At 42.7% G+C, this 24,284-nt stretch overlaps 1 protein-coding gene across 3 annotated transcripts; it reads right to left on the bottom strand.

The window, feature by feature from the left end:
- Positions 1-1,728: 1,728 nt before the first annotated feature.
- Positions 1,729-23,729, bottom strand: LOC105031058 (transcriptional repressor p66-beta). 3 transcript variants are annotated; one of them, XM_010905263.3, is made up of 11 exons: positions 23,512-23,729; positions 17,033-17,433; positions 16,815-16,944; positions 16,180-16,311; positions 11,536-11,664; positions 11,100-11,276; positions 8,547-8,913; positions 8,173-8,372; positions 7,953-8,063; positions 6,720-6,951; positions 1,729-5,302 (listed from the first exon to the last, which is right to left on the bottom strand). In XM_010905263.3, exons 2-11 carry the CDS (start codon positions 17,425-17,427, stop codon positions 5,166-5,168), a joined length of 2,010 nt encoding a protein of 669 aa, XP_010903565.2. In that variant the 5' UTR covers positions 17,428-17,433; positions 23,512-23,729; the 3' UTR covers positions 1,729-5,165. The 3 variants fall into 3 exon arrangements, with proteins under 3 accessions (XP_010903565.2, XP_010903563.2, XP_010903564.2); XM_010905261.4 differs by having other exon boundaries at positions 11,515-11,664; positions 23,512-23,728; XM_010905262.4 differs by having other exon boundaries at positions 8,547-8,910; positions 11,515-11,664; positions 23,512-23,728.
- Between the last annotated feature and the right edge of the window lie 555 nt (positions 23,730-24,284).

Here is a 24,284-nt window from a genome sequence, read left to right as displayed (position 1 = left end):
TTAAAATTAAGAGACCACTGCAAATTGAACACTTCTGTTCCTCACTAAAACTTTACTTTTCAACTTTTTGGAAAGGAAAGAAAAAGGTGCAGAGGTCTCTTAATTCTTTCCGGAGCTGAATGTATAAATTATAGAGGAGGAGATAGTGTGACAGAAAACACAGAAAAAGTATTATTGGAGAGTTGTTTTTAGTGAATGTTTAGACTTGATGAGAATGTGAATGCTGAAAAGATTACATTCAAGCTGGACACTGGAGCAGCAGTGACAGCCATCGCCACCAGTCTCTACACCAGAGACCCATCAGCTGAGTGACAAAGGATGTGTAGACCAAGCAACACAATAATTCTATTCAACAGCACTTGAGAGCACTTAGGGAACATAGTAAAACACTCAGTGTTTGTTGTATCAGGCCAGATTAGCCCAGTGTTAGGTTTGTCTGCCATAAAGTTGCTCAAACCAGAGAATTGGATCCTAAAGACTCAGTCTGACCCATCAGACTGCTTTATAACACACTAAGGAATGTATAGTTTCAACAAGTAACCTTTTTGGAATATCCTCAGTAACAAAGCACGTCCAGAAGAATCTCATACATATGGATATGCCATGCACACATCATCCAGGTGTTTGGAGTGACACACAGGAGGAGGTTTACGTACCCCTTAATTCCCTTGTGTCCTTCCCTCACGAGGATGTTTTCCTCATGCCAGGCCTTGGCTGTAAATAATAATTTGTTTTAACTGACTTGCCTGGTTAAATAAAAAATAGATTATCACTGACTGCAAAAGAACTGGAAAGACTGGGTGTTAACACTCACCTTGTGGTGGACAAGGTCAAATTATCGGGTCTGTACTGTGGCATACAGGCCAACACAGAATAAATAAAAGTAATCACAAAAATGTGATTAACCACAGACATCACAGATGCACACTGGTTAATGAAGGTTGAACTTTGTCAGGGAGTTTTCTCCCAAAATTGCAGAAACTGCAACTGGTTATTGGTCAGTGAACAGCAAACAATGTTGGAAATGATAAAAACAGAACAGAGTTCTGCCATTTTCGCACAATACTGGTAACGAGACAGTGTGGTCTGCGGACGCATCCTCATAAGAACTGGGCTGAGTTCCATCACATCAACAGTCAGGTGAGTGGAGTTTTGTGTCCTTCATAACATGCAGAATGCCAAATATAGAGTGGATCATTACAACTGAGGAGGAGGCACTTGCATTCATCACAGTGCCAATGTAGCCTTTAGTTTCCAATCATTATTTCACTGAGGGTGGAGTAAAGAACCTGTGATATTGATCACTTAACATAGTAGTGAGTACAAATCAAATAATATGGTGGGTTATTCAAGGGTTTCCCTCCAATCAAGCTTAGTTTATAGGGGAATTCAAACTACAGTGCTACGTGTACAGAAAGCAATAGCCCAGACCGCTTGACAGTCTATTTGTGTAAAATGCAGGTATCATGCTAACGTCAACAAGGCATCGTTACACCCGTTAGTAAGACATTTATGATAGGTTTTTAGAATTGCTCAAATATCACCCGCATGGGGGTCTTAAATAGGTGCTCCAGTCGGACACACAACCACAGCACAAAAAACACTAGCATTTATTCCCTTTATTTATTCAAATATCTATGAGCGTAATATTCCAATGTTGTACATTATGTTGCCATTACATAATAAAGGCCCTCATAGACCACATCATAATTTGACCACATCAAAAACTTGAAAACGTCGCTTAAACTTTATTGACAGAATATGATACAAGCCATACTGAGCCATTTGTAACAATATTGCGTTTGTTGTTGGTTGTTGAGTGTATTTCAAGCTCTGTTTGACAACATCATATACCCCCTCAAAGACACCTTTTAAAGGTGTATAAAGACTCGCTTAACGGTTATGACTGTGTATTTTAAACACACAGCTTGTAGTTCATATTATGGAGTCTCTTATGTGAACCATGCACTGCCTTTACCTTGAAAATATATACTAGGAGAAAAAAATCTTAACATGTCCCATTCCAGTTGTTTGATCTACCCCAAGCCTTGCAAAAAATGTTCCAGAAGTAAAAAAAAAAAGAAAAAAAAAAGTGTACAATAATGTCAATTATTATTATAATAACAACAATAGTAATAATAATAGTAACAACAACAACAACAACTACTATTGGCTAACTGAACATCAATGCTGCTGAAAGTAAAGCATGTAATAACAGCGAGCACATATAAATGTATAGACAAAGTGGTGCTGGGATAGAGCAAACAACTCTCCATAACAATAACCATACTGCCTTGAAGTACTAGAAAACAAGATATAGAAAGTATAGAATGCATTTGATAGTAAATAGAAAAGGTAGAATCATAACTCCCACACATTTTTGCACATTTGTGGCACAGGAATACACGGTGATCAATAAACAAAATGACAAGCTTCACAATATCCATGGCTTTTGTTTGTTTTTCTATACAATGTATACCCACTTTGAATTCATGTGTCTTATTCCACAAAGGAGAAAAGCATATATACAATAGGTCATTATTATTACTACATCTGTTCAAGATAATATTACCTGACAATTTCATTTTTTTTAAGAATTACATATTTTCTTATTTTTTCACCAAAGAAATTCAAATTATATTGGATTGACAGGTTAACAAAAGCTTTTTTAATGACTGAAAGCTTACAAAAATGACATCCAAAAATGATATTTTCACTTTTTTTGTTCTTTACTATGTTCCGTAAAACAATGTTCTGGGTAATTCTGGCATAGTTTGAGAAAGATTGATGAATTAAGTGTATAACGCTTACATACAAAGAGGAAAATGATAACTGTCAAATAACAGTTAGGCAAAAATGTCAATAAAAACCACCCATAGAATGCCGTCCATCACAGAATGACTACGATTTGTTGGGTTTGTGGACTACAGCAGACCTTGGGTCGTGTTCATTGGGCACAAATGGCAGGAAAGGGTTTTAAACAGACAACAGAGTGCCGTTACAGGACAATTGCAGGTAGTATGACCTCTGTTTAAAACATTTGCTCCAGTTTTGTGCTTACTGAACACATCTAATACAACATCCATTTCATCTGGATCCAATGACTCTTACAAACAGAGCTACTGTGGGTGTAAGGCTACCCAACTAATAGTCAGGGATACTTCATGGATTAAAAGAGTAACATTCAGCACAAACACTCTTATGAGCTTTATCCTCCCTGTGTCTCAAAATATTGCACCTGCTTTTCAAGTTTCTAAAAAGGGCAAAAGGTAAGCCACTGTTCTCGGGCGATAGGTTTTTTAAACACTTTAAAACTGCAGGGTATAAGAGGGCAACTTAGATTGCAGGAAAATAAATACATAGGAATGAATATTGTCTGCGGCTTTAACACAGATGCACCAGTATTTCTTACTTTTAAACTGACCCCTAAATAATTCAAGATTTTTTCATTATCTGAACTAGAAGCATAATTAATAGGAGATGGAGCATGTCAATAATCAGTTCACCCTGGATTCCTGGATCTGTACTTAAGTGCTCTGCATGTACAGTCCAGTGCATTGCCATAACCCATAACCTATATCCTATAAATGTTCATTTCTAAATAACTGTTTGATTTATGTAAATATTTAATAGTTGCATTTGTCATACTGTATTATTTATTGTCTTCTGGGCTAAGTACCTTTTAGATACGCTACCACTTCAGAAGACACCAAAAATCTAAATAGCTTAAAGCAGGCTAGGCTTATAGCTAAGAGCTAGCTAGCCACTCTCCCAGACATCATGGGGAATAATGTAGACATTAGAAAGTTCAAGAAGTCTTAAAATGTCATCTAAACTGAATCCATAACTTTGACAGTCAGAGTAGAGTGAGCAATAACAAATCCTATGAAGTTAGAGACAAAAAAGTGGATAAAAGGGATCAACCCCTATGCCCCGACCCCCATTCCCCCCCCCAGATCGTTGGAACGCATGGTCCTATGGAATACCCATTCATTGTTGAGTCTAGGGACGATCCCTCACATCCAATCCAATACCTGTATGCTCTCCGATTAAATAAAAATCTTGTTCCATCTGATCTCTCAGCAAATTCAATATATGTGGTCTCCCGCACAGTGAAATACGTGCACATAATCTTCCAACCAATCAAATCCCACTACATAGCCTCCCAGTCAATCAACTAAATATCCTTCAGGATACTGACTCTGACTCATCACCTCTGTCGTCAACGGCCACAAATTATAAGGTGAAGAATCCTGCTTTGTGTTCAATTTCAATGCCGTTGTTTCCAATGGGAGTAGTCTTTCTTGAAGCTGCGCGTCCGATCCAAGAAGCCAGGATCCCAACCCAGTCCAACCAGGTCTGGTGCATTCGGCCGTCCCTGTGATGCATCCACGCTTGTTTCAGCAGGCAGAGGAGCATTGGTTTGGACAACTACAAGGTGTTAAACATCCTATTTCCCCTCCACAAATCGTAAAGCTCAAGCTCAAAGGCTTTAGAGATTCAGGTCAAAGTTTAACCGTCACAATCACCTTTTTAAAACAAAGGTATGGCTGGTCTGTCTGTGGATTCTCAGAGAGAATCCAGAATTTCCCCACCAAAAAGTCACAACCAAACATAAAAAAAAGACAGCTTGAAGGCTGAAATAAGAAATCACAGACAGATCAGGGACTTGAGACAGTGGTGTAGTTCTCAAAAAGATTGTTTGGTAATTCCAGACATAAAGACTTGAGTCCAAGTCAAGGAAAGCTCAATCAAGACAAAATATTGCTTTGAAAACAAGGACACAAATACCAAAAAAACAAAAAACACTCAGGACAGCGCCACCAGCATATAAACACAGGGGTTCCCCAGAGCCACCAGCATATAAACACAGGGGCTCCCCAGAAAGACGGGCACGCTGACGACTGGCAGCAGTGATGTAGTAACAAAATCCATAGCACTAATGACCATAGTAATAACAAGAGGAATTCAAAGGGGTTTGCATCACACATTTAAATGAAAAGTCCTTTCAGGTTCAAGTTCGGTGGCCTTTTTTGACTTGATTGTGTTCTTCATATAGGTTAGTTTGGTAGGCACACTAACAGGCACTGCATGCGATGGGGGTTGGAGTGCGGTGTGGGGTAGGGGTTAGGGTCTTGGTATTGCATCTGGGCAGGCTGAGGGGTTTATTTCTGTCCACTGATGGACTGAGATATGGAGCGAGGCGGGATCATGTCCAGCAGATACTCCCTCTGACGGTCGGCCAGGCTGGCTCCTTTGTGGCCCCCCACACTGCCTTGGTTCAGGTAGGCGATATTCACCCCTGGATAGGGAGAGTCACAATGTCACATACATTAACGACCTACGTTTCTGGAGGAACTAGTCCTATTCTGTACTCTTACCCAAGCTGTTTGAAATAAGCAAATTAACTTTTTTATTCTGTAAAAATCAAAGTCCCTACTGTTATATAAACTATATAAACAGCCAACTAATATATACATACAGCTCTGAAAAAAATTAAGAGACCACTCCAAATTTTTCTTAAATCAGCATCTCTACATGTATGGCAGCCATTCCATTCCAGTGTCTGTAAAATTCCAACACAGGCACACCTCATTTTACTTAATGAGGTACTGATTAGGTGATTACCTGAACCAGATCAAATTAAAGAGGAAAAGTATAAAAACCAGTGCTGTGTTTATTTACTATCCTCTTGCAATAGGACCAGCTTGGATGGCAAAAACTGTGCAAATAGTACCTCAAAGGTAATTTGAATAAAAAATACCTATTCAGTATGACATAAGAGTTGTAAAGAAAAGCTTTGATTGAGGAAAAGAAGGGTTCAATTCTGGCTTTACTGGCAGAGGGATTCAGTGAGCATCAGGCTGCTTCCATCTAGAAAATGTCAAAGATGGCGAAGGTCAAGCAACAGACACTGGGGACAACAAAGCTACAGACTGACAGAGGGCAAAAACGACTGTCCACTGACTGAGACGACCGTCAACTCATTCGAATGTCACTCAACAACCATAGAATGACATCAAGTGACCTAAAAAAAGAATGGCAAACAGCAGCTGGGGTGAAGTGCATGGCGAGGACGGTTCGAAACAGGCTCCTAAGGTCAGGCCTGAAGTCGTGCAAAGCTAGAAAAAAGACCTTCATTAATTAGAAGCAAAGAAGAGCCAGGCTGAAGTTTGCAAAAGACCATAAAGATTGTATGGAGCCAAACTGAGCTCAAATGTATTGATCGTAAGAAAAACGTAACTGAAATATTTCATAGTATGAAAAAACGAAATTCAATCATATGAAAAAAATAGATTCAAATGTGGTAAAGGTGTATGTTCAAATAATTAAATAGATTTTCGCGTCCGATTGTCTTCATTCATTTCACGTTCGCTTCTTTTTACGATTACAATTTCTTTCCACCTTCGTTCCGAGTCATCTTTTTCTCAAAACCAATGTGCGATGCATAAAAATGTGCAATACTTGTTAATATTTGTGACCTAACCCCAGCGCTACACGGAGCACCTCGAAATTATGCTATTTTGAGACCACGTTCGAAAACATTTCAAGGTGCAGAATTCCCCTCTTACTGGATACCTTTCAACTATACCTCGAGTCACCGCTCAAGAGGGCTACTTTAAACTGAGTACATGACAATGGAAGTAAGAGTTTTACTGAGGTACTGCGCTGAAGTCCCCACCGGTGAGCCTCCCCCTCCCACCGCTCTGTGTACTCACCAGGGATGCCGTAGAGCTGGCGGCGGCTGTCGTGATGCTGCTGCTGTTGCTGTTGTGCGCGGCTATGCCCGCCACCGCCCACCTGTCCACTGCGTTTGCCAGTCATGCCCAGCAGGCTGCTGGCCACTGAGAGCTGAGAGGCCTGGGCGAAGTTGGACAGGACACCCCGAGCCGAGCTGGACAGGCCACGTTGAAGGGAGGCTTGGGATTGGGTCACCTGGGGCTGCGGTGCCTGGAGGACACATCCACAAGTCAGAAAGTCCATCCGTCAGCCCGTGACATCCTCACCGAGGGGAGGGGTTTTTGACAGTTGGGGAAGTATGAACGTAGCACCGGGCATTCCCTGACCACTTAAAAATCCCCCTCTTACCAGACATAGTTTGCCTGTTTTCATAGGGTGTGAATTAACATAATTTAAGGACTCTAAAAAAAAGAAAAAAAGCAATGCGATTCCAATGGAGGGTTTTGCAACTGGCCAGCGCCGTCTGGGTCTGTGGGGGTAAGTTATCAAATATGATTGCCTTGAGTCATGCTCCAGAGACTCCATGTGGCAGCCCGGTCATCTGCAAGCTCAATCCAGGCAGAAGGTTGGAGAGCACAACAATGACACGTATTGACAACGCAAACTCGCTCCAATAAACAATTTGTAACTAGAGAAAAAGGAAAGCAAGCACTGCACAGGTGGCGGTCAAATTCAAATGCTGACAGCGTAACGGAGCTACAATGGATGCAGTAAAGAAGTCGGTGGAATGCAGGATGGCGGGGAACGGGGACGCTGTCACCGGCGCACATTCAAAAGCTCTGGTTCAAAATGTACATTTTTATTATAGTTTTTTCCCCCTACTGTGTAACATTTGAATGATGGCCTTTTCTGATATAGGAACGGGAGGTTGCATTTAAGAGACTGCTAAATGCATCCTCCCGTTCCTATAAGTTGGTAGCTTAGCTAGCATACAGAAATTAGCGGTGGTAGTCAGTGAACACGTATTAGGGGTGACGTCAACACAACCATCATACTCTTTACCCCGTCTATGAAAGCTGTACCCGAAAACTAACAAAATCTTGTAAATACAGAGTATCATATGATTTATGAGCATTATTTTAGTGAATAGATCATCTATCTTTGTAATAACATTTTCGTCATCGTATCCATTACTGCAGCCGTATATTTGATCAGTTTCCATGAACATTGCCGTCTCGGTGGGTTGATCGTACCATTGGTGCCAGACCTACCTGTCGATGTGAGTGGTGTCTGCTCATAGACTCTGCCTTACTGACGCTGGGGACAGTCTGAGCCGAACTAGTGGCCAGCGCGGCTTGCAACTGGATTCGCTGCTCAATCTCCTGCGACACATTGAGTAAAGGATTGTTACCAACACCCACCCACTCATTCATTCACACTGTTAACAATGGTGGCCAGAGCAGAGCGACGGGGAGCCCACGGTGAGCCTACCTGCTCCTGCTGTAGAGCCTTGACAAAGGCATTCTTCAGCCTGTTGGTGTGCTCGGCCTTCAGGGCCTTTTTCTGATTGGAAGACATACAGGTCTCGCAGAGGATGCGCCCGCCCTTCTCCTGTTTCCAGTGAGGGGTGAAGTCTGTCCTGCACTGAGCACAGGAGAAGGGCTCCATGGAGCAGGGCAAACGGAGTTTACCTAAAGAGAGAGCCAGAGGGGGTTGAGTGAGGAGGGGCCTAATATTTCCAAAGCAACTTATCTGATAACGTTAATTGGTTAATGGGTCGTTATTGGTTAATTGGTGTGTGGGCCTCCTGTACCATGAATTATTAAAATTGGAAAGAACAAAATCATTTCAGATCCTCTCCTCACCCTGGCTGTCAATGACGCTCTGCACCACCTCCTCAAGACCAACCATGTAGATGAACTCGCTGTTGGCCGCTGACGGCAGGAAGTGGAGGAGCGGCGCGGGGGGCTTGGGAGGCGGGATCTCCAGCAGGGTCTTCTCCAGCTGCTTCCTCAGGGCTAACTTGGCGGCCGCTTGGCTGCTGGCTGTGTCTGCCATGGAGGAGCCCAGCGATGCCCCACCTGGGCTGTGGTTGGCTGAGGGGCTGACTGCTCCCACCCCTGACACGCCACTCACGCCCCCCGCTCCGGAGGCTTGCATGTGGGCCAGATTCATGTAGATGGCCGAAGAGGCAGCGGAGGAGGAACCAGAGCGCTGGGATGCTGACACCTGCTGGGGGAAGGACTGGAATTACACGCAGAGAACCAGCTGGACAGGTCATTCAGAAGTGTAAAAGTCACATTTTACCCTGACAGCGTGGGAATCTACAATTATCTACTAAAAATCTACAATTGTCTGCCAAAAGAGGCCTTTAAAATGACCTAGAATCTAAGAGTTAAGCAAATGATATTGATCCTCCATGACTGGTATCCAAACTTGTTTAGTAGGAACATTTGTTTTTTGTTAAAATAACAGGCAACACCACCCAAATCAAATTACACAACCACTAGACTAATTAAAGGGACCTTAATTAAACTATAAAATCTGTTTTGGTCAAGAGCTTAGGCCTGGAGAAATGTAACCACTCTCGAATTCATAGACAGGGCTATGGTTCAAAGAATATAAATGATTTCAAAATTAAAATTGTAATTATGTTTGGAGGCTATATGAGGATGTAGCAAGCTTTGGCTATACAATTTCCATATTCACAACAAATAATCTTCTATTGACTACATTTTAATTTCTTTTTTAAAACGAAAGGGAATGTTCACCCAAATATACACTACACATATACACTTTTGCCAAAAGCTAACCTTTTATGTTTTAGTATAAAAACAAAGCAAAAATTCACAGCATGTCAATATGAGAATGTTTCTACATTTCTGTAGTCTCTCAGAGTTGGTGACAACATTCACTTAATAGAGCTTACTCATTTGGATGCCGCTCTTCGTTTAAAATATATTTTTTTAAATAAATACCCAAATCTACAACATAAAGCTGAAAAAATAAGTTAGAATTATATCGGAGCAGGAAATTCACACTGAAATAGCTTACATCTGATCTCCTGCTATTTGTTTTTGTCATGTGGTATTTGTCATCTGCAATACATTATCAAGAGGGCTAAAGGCTAGGGTTGGAGATTAACAAAACCCCAAAACCAGTAACAGTGAAAGAAGAACCTGTACAAACTATGGGCCTCATTTATCAAAGGTGTATGCACCAAAAAAATGCAATGCAGCAGTTATTATTTATACATTTTGAACATGAAAGGAAAGAGTGCAAATTTCCAAGCAAACCCCAGGAAATTGAGGTGTTTGCTCAAACAACTTTATATAAAAGATAATATAAATATTATAACGTATTGATAAAAGAGATGGATATACTGTGCTGGTGAAAAGATTGTATAGCTGCATATAAGTGTGCCAAGATAGAGCTTCTTTAAGTATTTAACTTTGATTACTAATAAACTGCTTGAATTGGCAGTTACTGTGTGTGCAGTGTTTCTTTGGCATTCATAATAGGCCAAATTAATGTTTAATTTGACGAGTCACATCAAACAATGTTTTCCCCAGACCACTACATAAAGTATATTCAGGACAGGCTATAGTTCCAACAACGTTGATTAAATAGACTCTAGGTCTTTGCGCTCCTAAAAATTGTTGACCCATTTAGTAAGTTGCTTCTGCAGAGTCACACCAACTTTGTGAGACTTCCAAAAGGCATGAAAGCCTCCACCACAAAACCCTGTGGATGATCCTAACAAGTTATGGAATTCAGTTCAGTGGTTTAGTGAGAGCACGTTGGTCACAGAGAGTTAGCCAGGAAGAGAGAACTATATAATCGTATTACCTTTAATGAGATAGTGTGGCACCTGACACAGAGAAGCAAGACACAGCACGCTATCCACAGGTGACAGGAGAGAATATCTCACTGAAACTAATGATGATGAATGAGTTTTGTCAGATTTTTGAGAAATGATCACAGTGTTTACTTACTAAAGCAGAGAAAATGCAATGAGCTTGTGTGCCCAGGGCTATGATACAATTCTGAATCCTAAAGCTCAAGGCAAAATCTTCGACCAGCGTTAACATGCTTGTGTGAGCGCAGTTTAAGCTAGCACAGGATCTATCTTAGCCTAAAGCTAAAATAGCCCAGGGCTAAAAACAATGCAATGTCAAAGGGCATTAAGATTTGGACATGGACCATGAAATGCCAATACCGTTACCTTTGACTTAGCGGTTGGAAACCGAGGCCAGGCAAACAAAACCAAAGCAACAATAAGGACAGCTGTCATACTCAGTCAATACCGGGATGAACTACCTGACAAAATATTATATATCATCCCATAATCAACATTTAGTTTTTTCTTCACAGGACTAATGATTATGCACAACAGCAAGAATGGAACGGGTGTTTACCTGCTGGTAGCTCACAGCATTGTTGGAGCTGCCAGTCGAGGAGCGCATGCCTCCCTGCTTCTGCTGTGCCAGCCTCTGGCCCTGCAGTTGGGCAGGGTTTGGTGCTATCACCCTGCTCTGAGACATCATCATCTGAGACATGGAGCTGTTGGTGGCAGACCTGATCACTGAGTGACCCTAGCGGAGGAAAGCAGAGGAAAAAGATGAAGAGTTGAATTGGTGGTCCCATTTTTTTCTCACACTGACAACATTTAAGAGGGTAATGCCTCATCGTACCACTGGGTGGCAACACTGTGCTATTATTGAAACATCATTAAGAGACGGTTCTCATACAAAAACATAATCCCATCCCCATTACATAGGGCTCAACCAAAGGCCCAAAGTGACCCCTTAGAGAACAAGTACTGTAGCCCACCTGTCCAATGCTGTAGCCCACCTGTGCAGTGCGTAGGTTCTGGGGCTCTGGGGTGTGGTGGCCAGGACGGCCAGACATCTTGCTCATGCTCTGAGCACCATGGACGGCACCACTCTGGAGAGCAGACGCAGTGTTCTGGACCACAGGGACCTGAGAGCGGCAGGGTGGGCAGAGGTGATGAACAGGCTAAACACAGGGCAGCACATTTGAGGTAAGAGCATCTGAGCAGTAACTGAAGGTTGCTAGATTAAATCTCAGAATTAAAAAGAAGAAAATCGGATATTCTGTTCCTGAGCAAGACAGATAAGCCGTATTGCTCTTAAATTAGTAAACTGATCCGGATAGGAGAGTCTGCTAAGTTACCAAAATGCAAATGTATATACAATAATACTAATTTATTATCGTAATCTACCACAAACCTTTATGCAAAGAAACGTTCGAAATGTTACTCCTCATAACCAATCCCCCACACAGGTTGAAAATGGCAAATGTAGACACCAATAGTCATAAATTAGAAAGCAGAAGCTGTATGATAGATATTATAGTAGAAAAACATAGTTACTACAGTGCAGTAGCATACAGTTATCATAGTTTGTCAGAGATCCGGATCTCCATTCTACACATTTAAATACGATTTACCTGCCATATTAACTGCTCACAAGAACAAGCACCACAAAAGTTTCCCCCATTATTCCCTTCAATTTAGTATATTTCACATATATGGCGGCTTTATTTGATGTACAGTTAGTTACAAGCATGACAAGGCGTCATACCACAGGTTTTTAGAAGATGTTTCAAAATTAATTCAGAGAACTTCAACCAGTTCAACTGGGAGTTAAATGTTGCACCGACTGGCAGTATGGACCACTGCGGTGGTCTGTCAATTTATAAACAGCTAGCTCTGCCTCCAAATTGTCTGGACTGTAAGAGAAGGATCTAGGTTGTGCTAAAAAACTAATCCCACCACAAACAATGTTATAGAAAGTTCTTGGGTCATTGTTCATTGGGTCTCGATGAAGGAAATATATTAAAGATCAAAATCTTTACTATACATTGTGTAATTCGTTGAGAACCAAATGACGTAACAACGGTCAATGGAAACCAAAATCACCAACTGATTAAGGGCCGGATTCAAACTCGAAAATCATGGTAAACAATTGAAATCACTTGGCTGTTCCAACTTGCATGAATTTCATCACAGCAACTCATAATGTGACTTAGTAGTGTGTCTGGCCCCCACGCGCCTGTATGCACTCCCAACAACATCTGGGCATGATCCTGATGGGAGCGCAGAGTCAAACATGCAGCACATTCCTTCATATTCTCCATTTAGTTTAATGTCATTGATAACCCAGTTAAAGGTTAAATATTGCTAAACAATGGGGAAGTTCCTAGAAGAGTATGAAAATGTCTACACTATGTCAACAACATTTCAACCAGCCGTTAAAACACTAGTTATGTTAAAGCCAATCCATGAGTATAGGGGCAGTGTAGTATTTTGAGATGGGTTTCATGATATAGAGTGGTGCTTATGATAATGATAATAATAATAATGCATGAAATTTATATAGCGCTTTTCAAAGAGCCAAAGACGCTTTACCATACATACATAAACAACTACAGATAGAGCAATGAGACGGTAGCTAACAAAATAAACAACATTGGGCTGGGGCTAGGGATAGGCTTGTGTGAACAGATGAGACTTGAGGTGGTGGATGAAGATGGCAACAGATTTTGAGTCACGGATGAATTGTGGCAGGGCATTCCAATGTCTTGGAGCAGCCCGTGAAAAAGCCCTGTCTCCAAAGCTCCGCAGCTTGGATCGAGGGATGATAAGGAGGCCAGCAGTGGCAGAGCGGAGTGACCTGGAGGAATGGTATTGGGGAATAAGGTCTGAGAGATAGGGTGGAGCAAGTTGGTGGAGGGCTTTATACGTGAGAAGAAGAATTTTGAAGTGAATGCATTTAGAGATTGGGAGCCAGTGGAGTTCTTGTAGGATGGGGGTGATGTGCTGCCGGGATTTGGTGTGTGTGAGAGTTCGTGCAGCTGAGTTTTGAACTAGTCGTAGTTTATGGAGAGAATAAGTGTTAATGACAGAAAGGAGAGAATTGCAATAGTCAAGACGGGCAGAAATTAATGCATGTGTTAGTGTTTCAGCGGCAGCGCGGAACTGGGAAGATTTGGCAGTATGGCGAAGGTATGTGTTGTTGGAAGCTGAGTGAGGAGTCCAGTATGACACTGAGGTTGCGTGCATGAGGGGATGGAGATACAACAGAGTCATCAATAGTGAGGGTGAAGGTGCCGGATTTGGTTAGGGTGGTTTTTGTACCAAGTAGTAGAAGTTCAGTTTTGTGACCGTTAAGCTTGAGGAAGTTCTGTTGCAGCCAGGTGTTTATTGTAGCCAGGCAAGTTTCAATATGAGACAGAGGAGGGTTGGTGAGGGATTTAGTGCCGAGGCAGATCGGAGTGTCATCGGCGTAGCAGTGGAAGTCCAGTTTAAGGTGATCATACCAATACATTTATTTTCTCGTTTTCTTGCATCATACAAACCAAAAAACACCATTCACAATCAGCTATTCAGCTCTTTGACTGTCAACCCCAATGTACAAAAAATTCTATTGGAATGTGGGCCTGTGTTAAAAACGTCTGTAGGCTGTAACAGAAAAATGTATAGCTATTTCTGAGTTTACATTTTATGGGATTCAATCTATTGTCTTTGTTGGTATGGCACTCAGACAGGCCTACATTATCTTCCCACAGCAACAATGACCCACTAGCTACTGTCTAACAAAGTAACTCAACAGTACAATCCCAGTGTTATCTTTAAACGCATGATTACAAGACCAGAAATGTGCTCATTGCCCAAAGTAATTTGAGGGAACATTGGTGTAGTATAAAACAATTTGTATACAATATAGCTCAGTATTTGAATATATTTTTAACTATATCATTATCAGGGGTTCCAATAAGTTACTGTATGACACTCTGTTTGGAATGGACTGTTTTGCACTGTCAGTAACATTCAAATGCCATGAAATAAATGTAATATTTTATTGGTCTAGTGTTAGGTAAACTATACTGGTTTATCTTCATCGTTGTTCTAAATCTTTCCACATAATCTCCATAGGGTTCCTATTAAATTGCTACCATTGCTACACAGATGAGCCAAACATTATGACCACCTGCCTAATACGCGGTTGGTCCTCTGCGTGCCTCCAAAACTGAACCAACCTGCTGAGGCATGGACTCTACCAGAAGGTGTCTGGAGGTGTCCTGTGGTATCTGGCACCAAGACATATCTGGCCGCAGACCCTTCGTCCTGTAAGTTCCAAGGTGGAGCCACCGTGGATCAGACTTGTTGGTCCTGCACATCACAGAGATGCTCAGTAGGATATAGATCTGGGGAATTTGGAGGCCAGGGCAACACCGCTAACTCTTCATCATGTTCCTCAAATCAGTCTTGAATAATGTGTGCAGTGTGGCAGGGCGCATCATCCTGCTGAAAGAGGTCACTGCCATCAGGAAATACCGTTGCCATGAAGGGGTGCACCTGGTCTGCAACAATGTTTTGGTAGGTGGCGCGTGTCAAACTGACATCCACATGAATGAAAACCAGGATTTCCTAGAAGGACTTTGCCCAGGGCATCACACTCCCTCCATCGTCTTGTATTCTTCCCACAGTGCATCCTGGTGCCATCACCTCCCCAGGTAAATGGAACGCATGTACACGGCTGTCCACGTGATGTAAATGAAAACGGGACTCATCGGACCAGGTGATTGTCTTCCACTGCCCCAACACTCACTTGTCGACGGTGGGGTCATTGTGGGCACTCTGACCGGTCTGTGGCTACACAGCCCAGTTTGCAGCAGGGTGCAATGCCAGGTGTGTTGTGACACATTCATCCCATAACCACCATTAACATGTTCTGTGACTGTTCTTTAGGACAAGACCGGATAGCCTTTATTTTATCGATGAGTCTTGGGCGCCTAAACACCTTGTCACCTGTTTGTCCATCCTGGTACCACTGTCAGGAGGCTTTCGCCACTGCTGACTGTGAGCAACCCACCAGCCTTGCAGTTTCACTCCACAAGCCTTGCCGTTTCACCCCACCAGCCTTGCCGGTTCACCCCACCAGCCTTGCCGGTTCACCCCACCAGCCTTGCCGGTTCACCCCACAAGCCTTGTCGACTCAGAGATGCTCTGACCCAGTCTTCTGGCCATAACAATTTGGCCCTTGTCAAAGTCGCTCAGGTCTGTACTCCTGCTTATTTCTCCTGCATCCAACACGTTGACTTCCAGAACTGATTGTTCCCTTACCATCTAATCTACCCAGACCTGGACATGATGCCTTGTTAGGAGACGATCAACGTTATTCGCTTCACATGATGGTGGTCATAATGTTTGGCCCATCAGTGTATGCCCATCATATTTCTTCAATAAGAAAACTTTCAATTGTGAGTAAGTGATGATTCCAGGGGACGAGTGTGTGTGAGAAAGGGACCAATGTGGTGGCTGAATAGTATAGAGACTACAGAATAAGAGTGTAATTTACCAAATACAATGACAGACTGAAGAGGATGACTGTGTGGCATGGATAAAACAATAGGGGTCTAAAGCAGATTATTATAGAGGACGGATGAGACGGCTGTGGATGATTGACTGACCTTCTGAACCAGGTTCTCCTTCTGCATCTGGCTCTGTCTCAGCTTCTTCAGTAGGACCAGCCTGGCCTCTTCCAGTCTCAGCTCCTCTCTCAGAGCCCTGATCATCTTCTGCCTCTCCTCCCCAGTCTTACCCTGCAGGGTGCACACAGACACACACACACATTTTTGTGTATTCCTGTTTAAAATCCTATTTTCCGTAGCCCTTCACCCTAAAACAAACTCTAAAGTTGAACACAATACCTTAATTCTAACCCTAACTCCAAAGCCTAAAATAATCTGGATATTTTTTTAATAAATGAGTAACAGCCACTGTCCTCGCTTCCCTAGTTTTTCCATGTGTCACTGTTCTTGTGAGGATGTCTGGTTCTCTCCTTGTGGGACCGGAAACCTAGATATCCATGTTCTCTATACCTAACCCTAATCCCAACCCAAACCATAAAAACAATAACCTAACCTTTGCCTAAACATAAAAGTAACCCCATCTCTCACGTTATGTCCAATTACAAGTTAAAGCCTAAACTTGAATTCCATTTTAGCAATGGGAGACTTGTGGGAACCCTTTTTGTCTGGTTTTACAATCTTTGTGGGGAGATCTGGTCACCACCTTTACACGCAGACCTGACCTACACACACACCTTAAACACCTCCAGGTTGGGTGGCCTCAGCCGTTCTTCTCCCCGACTGGGCCCTCTCGGACTGGACGCCTCATTGTCCGACAGGACGATCACGTCCGGGGAGGGGGTTTGTCGCTCCCTGTCCACGTCACTGAGGAGGAACACACGTTCAACTTTGAGTGATGGATTCCAAATCCAAAGAGTGATTTCTATTGTCCCCTCCAACCTCCACCACTTACCCTCTCCGGGAGCTGAAATCTACGGGCTCCTCGCCTATGTTCTCCTTCCCGCTCTTTCCCGCCATGCCATGGGCTCCTGCAACCTGGCCACGGAGGCTGCCATTCGTCTTCTCCTCATAGGCACCTCCCCCGGATGACCCATGACCCTTGACCTCACCGCCAAGGGATCCACCCCCCGAGACCCCGCCCAGCCCTCCACTGTCCAGGCCGGCCAGGTCCTTGCGTTTCAGATAGGCCAGCATTTTAAGACGCTCCATTGCCTGGTGGCCCTCCATCTTTATGCGTTTGGAAAGCAGCTCGTCTCTCTCACTGCTAGTAGCGCCCCCTGCAGATGAGGAGTCCAGGCCTCGCTTTAGCAGGCTTCGTCGCACTGCTTCCTCATTCAGCCGCTCCATACCGGACTGGACGGATGAAGAAAGAGGGACAGGGATATAGGCAACATATAAAAATGAAAAGGATAAATTCTCTTTTATGTGGACCATGGCTATATTAGCATTGATTATTTGTCCTAACATCAAATCACTTCTAACAAGCAACCTGATAACATTTGCAAATGTCTATTAATTAAAACAAAAACAACAAAACTCTTCTCAAGTGAAGATAGAAAATCTCAACTTCTACACTGGTTGCCAGTTAACACACCATATAAACGCACCACACACTAATATCCTATGGGTAAGGGCATGCCTAACAACTCCAGTTATTACTGTTTATACTTTCATCAGATAAAGATCAAATTTCCATCAACCCCAAAGGTGAATGAGAGGGAAAATCCTCCCTGAACTCCCCTCTAATGTGGGTTCAATGAGGGGGTTTGTATTGGCATATGGACCCAGGAGTCAGGACAGAACATGCTCTAGGCATTAGGCACAGTATCTCTAGGGCTATTCTGTACCCTGCGTGTTAGGAGGTGCTACTACAACACGATATGACGACTTAAACAAGCGCATAGAAGGTGGATGGTTCATTTGTCAAGTACTGCATCAGGCTCTGAATTTATTAACGGTGTGTCTCCGTGTGTGTGCAAATCCGATTGTATTTGACACACTCAGTTGAATCATAGGACAGTTGGTAGAGAATGGAAGGCAGACTATATAAGTTGTGCTCCAGGGAGTTAGTTTGCCCTGCATCTTCAACCAATGACAAGCTTTAAGCCGTGGGAGGGCGATGAGGATTGGCCAGGGGGAGGTGGTTGGCAGGAGACTAGGATGGTGGACTGGATATAATTAGAGCATAATGCCTTGTTGGGTAGAAATAGTAGTGCTTGTGTACACACACACACACACACACACAGTATTGTTTTTAAATGTAGTGATTTCTCTTTGTTAACAGTACCAAGGTCCAGAGAGTCATGAGTCATGGAAGTTACCACTTCCTTTTTAAAAAAAAAATAAAAAAATTGTGGAGAGACGGAGAGAGGAAAAGAGAGTGAGAAAGTACTAACAAAACGTGGCTCTAACAAACCAATCAGAATTGTCATACGGTAAATGTGTTTTCCTGTCTGTGTGTGTGTGTGTGTGTGTGTGTGGACATGTGACCATCTTTACCCAGCACCTCTTGCCCCCCTTCCCTGTCCCTATTCCTCCTTATATAATATGATGACTGTATCCCTCAGCTGCAACCAACCACCATACTCGAGGCTCCTCCCACCCCCGCCCAACCCCAACACACATATAGCTATACACACACACACACACACACACACACACACACACGCGCGCACGCACGCACGCACGCGCGCACACAGGCGCACGCACACAGGCGCACGCACACGCGCACGCACGACACTCTGGGCCCGCAGCCAGACAACACATGTCAGACGCCTCCATACGGCGAGAGGAAGAGATGAAGAAGAAGGGTGTTAAGATGGAAGGATGGTAAAGGAGAGGAGGCTGATCAGCAGAAGCCCAGACATACATGCATACTTACAGAGAAGGACAGTCAGCACACACATTTCCCCAAGCTACATAATCATCACCCAGCAAAGTTATGTGTCCGAGGTTGGACAAAAGAAAAACCTTCTCAGGGACCATCAATCCCTGATAAAAGATACAGTGCTGCACAAGGCTGTCTTACCGTCCACTTTCTTTCCTTTTTTAAATGATAATATTGGCATTCAGAAAAAAACATTATGGGGACTAAAGAGGGAGACTGCAAGGATTTCCTGCATGACAGACCAAAGTCGCTGGCGACGGCATTCAGATAGATGTACAGTATTCTTCAGCCATTCCCAAACCCGCAAAGAAACACACACACACACACACACACACACACACACAGGCGGACGCACCCACACACACACATACATACATACACATGCTGGGATTTCAGAGACCATGCCAACATAAGGCTCCTTTGTTCCCGTTCCTCAACCCCCACCCCTCCTCCATTTTACTACAGTTGTGCGATGCCAACAAAGCACCCGTATAAACACTGCCCCCCTCCCCCTTTCCTCTCCTGACTCCACTTCCCTCCATCCACCCCTAAAAAATACTGGGGAGGGAAAAAAGAAACTTTTTTGATCACAAAAATATGCTGTGTATTCGTGTTTGCAAGACCCTAGTGGGAGAACAGGAGCTACAAATAAGGGTTATGTCGTTGTATTGTTAGTAGTATAGTCCCAAGGGTTGTCATTTATGGAGGACCAAGTATGTGGTGGGTGGGAAATAAGCTACAAAGAAAGATGTGATTTACATCTTCAACCTCACAGGATACTAGTGGAAGTCATTGCAGCTTTAGAAACACACTCTTGTGTCAGCCTAACCTGTGAATGTGAGAGAAAAGGTTGTACATGGTCCTGTCAGAAATACAGCAGCACTGACCATTAACCCCACATTTGACAACCCATCGGCAGGCAGGTTCACTCAAATGGAAAAAAAGGAATCAGCCATGATGCCAACCGGAGCTCATTACATTTGAAAACCTTGAGCAAAGTTCTGAAAAAAATGCAAAAAATGATTTGCTCTCTGTTTTAACAACCGTATAGAACATATAGCGGGAAGGGTTGAACTGGCAACTGGCAGCAACGTTAAACAAACGTGAAATGCATCTCAAAGACTACAGCTCAATTTCACAAGTAATTAGCAGTGGGGTATTAAAGTAACACGCAAATGTGTGCAAGGATTTCTTGATATGAAGAAGGCCATTATAAAGGGAGAACAAAGGCTGAGTACTGACGGTTTATGAAGGTGAACCCCAAGGCTCAATCCTGGAAACACTATGTCTCGCCTCTCACATACAGCCACTTCTTTGCAATGGGAACACAAATGTCAATAAGCCAACAGAAACTAACAATGTTAATAAAGGCATTGATAATTTATCAAAGCATTCCTACATGATCAGTATACCAGCTAAACAAGAATATTAAAGAAACGCAGAGAATACAGCAAAATAAACAGCCTACTTACTCATTGTAAATAGTGTATGTGTTATGTTACAACAGCACTAACTGACTTGCTTCAGATAATTGCCCAAAAAGGACCAAATAATGTTGTACTAAATGGATTATACATCGTCAGAATAAAGCCCAAAAAATGGCCATGGGGTAATCCAAAAATCCTATCATTATAATCAAAGCTGTGGAAGCCATAATTGCATGTAAGGGTCCATTCATTAAGAACATGGTGGCTTAAGCTCTACTACTGTGTGGCCATTAGGAAGGAATCAAACACTATCAAACCTAATGAAGGTGATCCTCTTCCTATTTCCATTAGTCAGTGTTTAAAGAAAAATAATTAAGAGGGCCTTAAATCCATCTATATAGTTAACTGGATCCTGTGGAAAACTAAAAAGGAATGGGAGAACCAATGAAGACCCAGCTGGTGATGGGATGTGTTCTGCAACCCATAGGGTTTCATCACGACTCATAGTAAAAGGTACCTATGTTAACGAACGGTATCAACAAAATGCCTGCGACAAGAGGTCAGTATGGTCTGCGTCAAAAATGTTTGGCGTCATACACACACCTGTAGCATAATATAATCCAGACAAACAAACCCATTCTCCTGCTCCCATTGCACTACAACAACACTTAGAGGCCCAGTTCTTCATCACACAACACTTATCACATAGTTGCCATGGCAACTATGGCCTGTCTATTTATAGACCGCACCACTAATCAATTTAATTTCTGCAGTTGCCTAAGGAAGAGGGAGCAAGGAACAAAGGGAGCCAGAGTAGGGGAGCAGAGAAGATATCAGACAAGATGGCCTGTTGTATGTGCAGCGGAGATGCTGAATTTCCCTGACACTTCCGTCACTGATTTCTAATGAAACTGATCCAGTAAGAGAATACGCAGTGGATTCTGAAAAGACAAGCATGAGCCGTAAAGGCTATCCTGTCTCCAACCATAAGACCTGGGCCATAACATGACTCAGAGTTGGGCCATGGAGCCTGTCCTCTCTACAAACATAAGACCTATAGCATGGCCCAGAGTTAGGCCCGTCTCGAAAAGGACAGGAGAATCCCCTATTCACTCTCCGTTTGGTTCCCCCCTGAGGTGGCACCAGTGGCCTAAACACGCAAGCCAGTCGGGGTCGGTTTGTAACTTCAGGATAGGGAATCATCTTAACGTGAAGCCTTTAGTGATGTCAGACAGAGGGGGGGGGGGGGGGGGGGGGGGACAGAGAGACAGAGAGACAGAGAGAGAGGGCATATGAAAAGTGAAACAGGTAGACCTGTGTATGTGCGTGTGTGTGTGTGGGGCGGGGGTGGGGGTCCTGTATCTTACATATCACATTATGAACGGGGAGTAACAAGGGAAGTTGTGCGGGTCTGGCTGTGGGAGAGGGCACCTTTATATCTGATCTACTATTCACTGAACAGAAAAACAGCATATTGACATTTGTACACATACGTCATTATACAAACACAGGTGTAAATTTTTTTTAATAATATTCACAAAGCTAAAATACATTCACCCATAAATGTTCTGCAGATGATGATGTGAGCTATCAACTCTAAAGACTGAAGGCTTGCCCATTAAGATTACGTTTTGGGCTGCCTGTTCGGGTCCCAAAGCGGTTCAACCCAGGCTGTGCTCCTATAATTACACTTAAGTTCAATGTACTTATGGAGATAAGCAGCCCAACAGATGTATCATAGCAGACAGAAGACAGATATGCACAAATATAGACTAGACTAAGCACCTAAGGGTAGAAAATATATTCTGAAGAGAAGAATTGCCAGAGGAGTCTTCATAAGTTCACCTGACCTGCAGAAGTTAACTAAGTTCTCCAACAAAATCATTATTCAAAATTAATAAAATATTTGTATATGCTCATCATCGATGTTTTATTTTAGTGTGCTATACTTCTGTGTAACTGAATAGGCTGGGTAAAGTCTCTGTTTCGACTCAGAAAATGGTAAGATATTGTTTGAGCAAGTGGTTTACAAGGATGGAAAAAAAATATCTATTGCAGGGATGGAAAAGGTTGCACAAACTGTGAAACATTGTCCCTCTGTGTTTGTGTCACAACAATCAAATAGGTACAAAAAGTTATATTAATAAACTGTTACACACACAGCAAATATAACCTGGTTAACTATCGGTTTTCAAAAGTCAATGACATACAGAAATAGCCTGAGAGAAGACTGACATTGCCTTGCTACTTAAAGGTTGAGTGATGAACCTTCAGAAAACTCCACGAAAGAAACAAAGTTGACATGACATAGCTAGACAAAGGCCTAATGGGATTAGTCAATTAATGAAAAATAAATAAAAATACATCCTTGTCGATCATATGTTTGCCACTCATATCACTACATGCATTCACTGATTCCTTCAATACCACTTGTCATCGCCAACTGTGGTGGCCATTTGCATAGGGCTAGGAAACAAGTTGAGAGGGTGAACACGTCTTCACTTACGTAAATGGCTGATGCATTTTGAATTCATTTTATTGTATGACATATGCACAACACTTCATTCCGTTTGCCTCCAGTTCGCGGAACAAATATCATTCAGATTCATAAAATCGATCGTAGTAATGTTAACTATACAATATTAACCATTGAAATTACAACCATACTAGGTTTCAGATTACCATTTTGTTCATAACGACACCACGAAGACGCAGTTTTTTTTTCTCCAACCAATCTAGGTTAACCCCAAGGGACTCGAGATTAAACAATAAAACGAATTCCGCTCTACATTGTATGTATCAAAAGGATCCGCGCGCTGTATAATTTATCGCTAGAACGTAAAACACTGGAGCGTTAAATTAACAATCTGTGTATTCGGCTTTTTAGACAGATCTCTTATTACTGTACCTACTAAGAATAACGGCAAAGCCCATCACTATTAACCCAATAGAACTACTATGCAACCGTGTACCGTTATTTTGCTACACATCTCACACAGTACTTCACTCGCACTCAAGTCTCTTGGAATCTCATCACATCAATAACTATGAACAGGGCATTGAGGTTTTTAGTTCAACTTCAGTTCAGATAGGCCGCGGCTAAATCCTCGGTCTCACCTGACTCGCCTTCACCCCGCAGGTTCCACTGGCTTCGGGTTTGGCTTTGGGATCCTGGGGCGCTGCAGTAACTCCTCCAGTAACAACCAGTCAGTCCCCGGCACCGGCAGGCAATACAAAAGCGCTGATTGGGCGCCGACAAGCTCTCATGCTCTCTGTCCGTAACCAAACAGACAAATTATTGGTCCGCGGTTGTGTCGCTGACGCGCCTCTACTCAAAGGTGTATGTTGTTGTCTGGAGGGGTGGGCAGAAAAAGAGAAGAAATTGACCAAGCTGCTCATCATGTCAACAACACAATATTTATATGGCATCTAAACTGTGTTCCAGTTGTAGACATAACCTCGAATGGATACATTGTATCATAGTAGTTCTTTGATGCATTAACTTAATGTTGGTCAAGTTTTGTATTTCATGAGCAATCGCCTGGACCCAATACATAAAAAATATTCTAGGCTACCAAGCATGGGACTTGCATTCAGCATGCATCAGTCGAACAATAGGCTTAACAAAAGGTCAATTGTCATTATTATTCAATACTATTTTAACGAGCAAATGGCCAATCTAAATGCATTCAAATGCTAAAATTTAACAAAGATTAATAGGAGTCTGCTTCTGCAATATATTTGAACAAATGCTGTAAAACCATTGTCTTTATTCTGCCTATGCTGATGCTGGCTGGCATCTTTTGACCTCAACGTTAACCACGCTCTCTGCTGGCTATTTGGGAGTATTGCACGGATAAATTACAGCCTCAGTAGGTGCATCACCTCTC

This window comes from Esox lucius, chromosome 20 (genome assembly GCF_011004845.1).
Source record: "Esox lucius isolate fEsoLuc1 chromosome 20, fEsoLuc1.pri, whole genome shotgun sequence".
Taxonomy (NCBI): Eukaryota; Metazoa; Chordata; class Actinopteri; order Esociformes; family Esocidae; genus Esox; species Esox lucius.
Note: the sequence above shows the minus strand (reverse complement) of the source record. Positions and strands in the feature narration are given on the sequence as shown.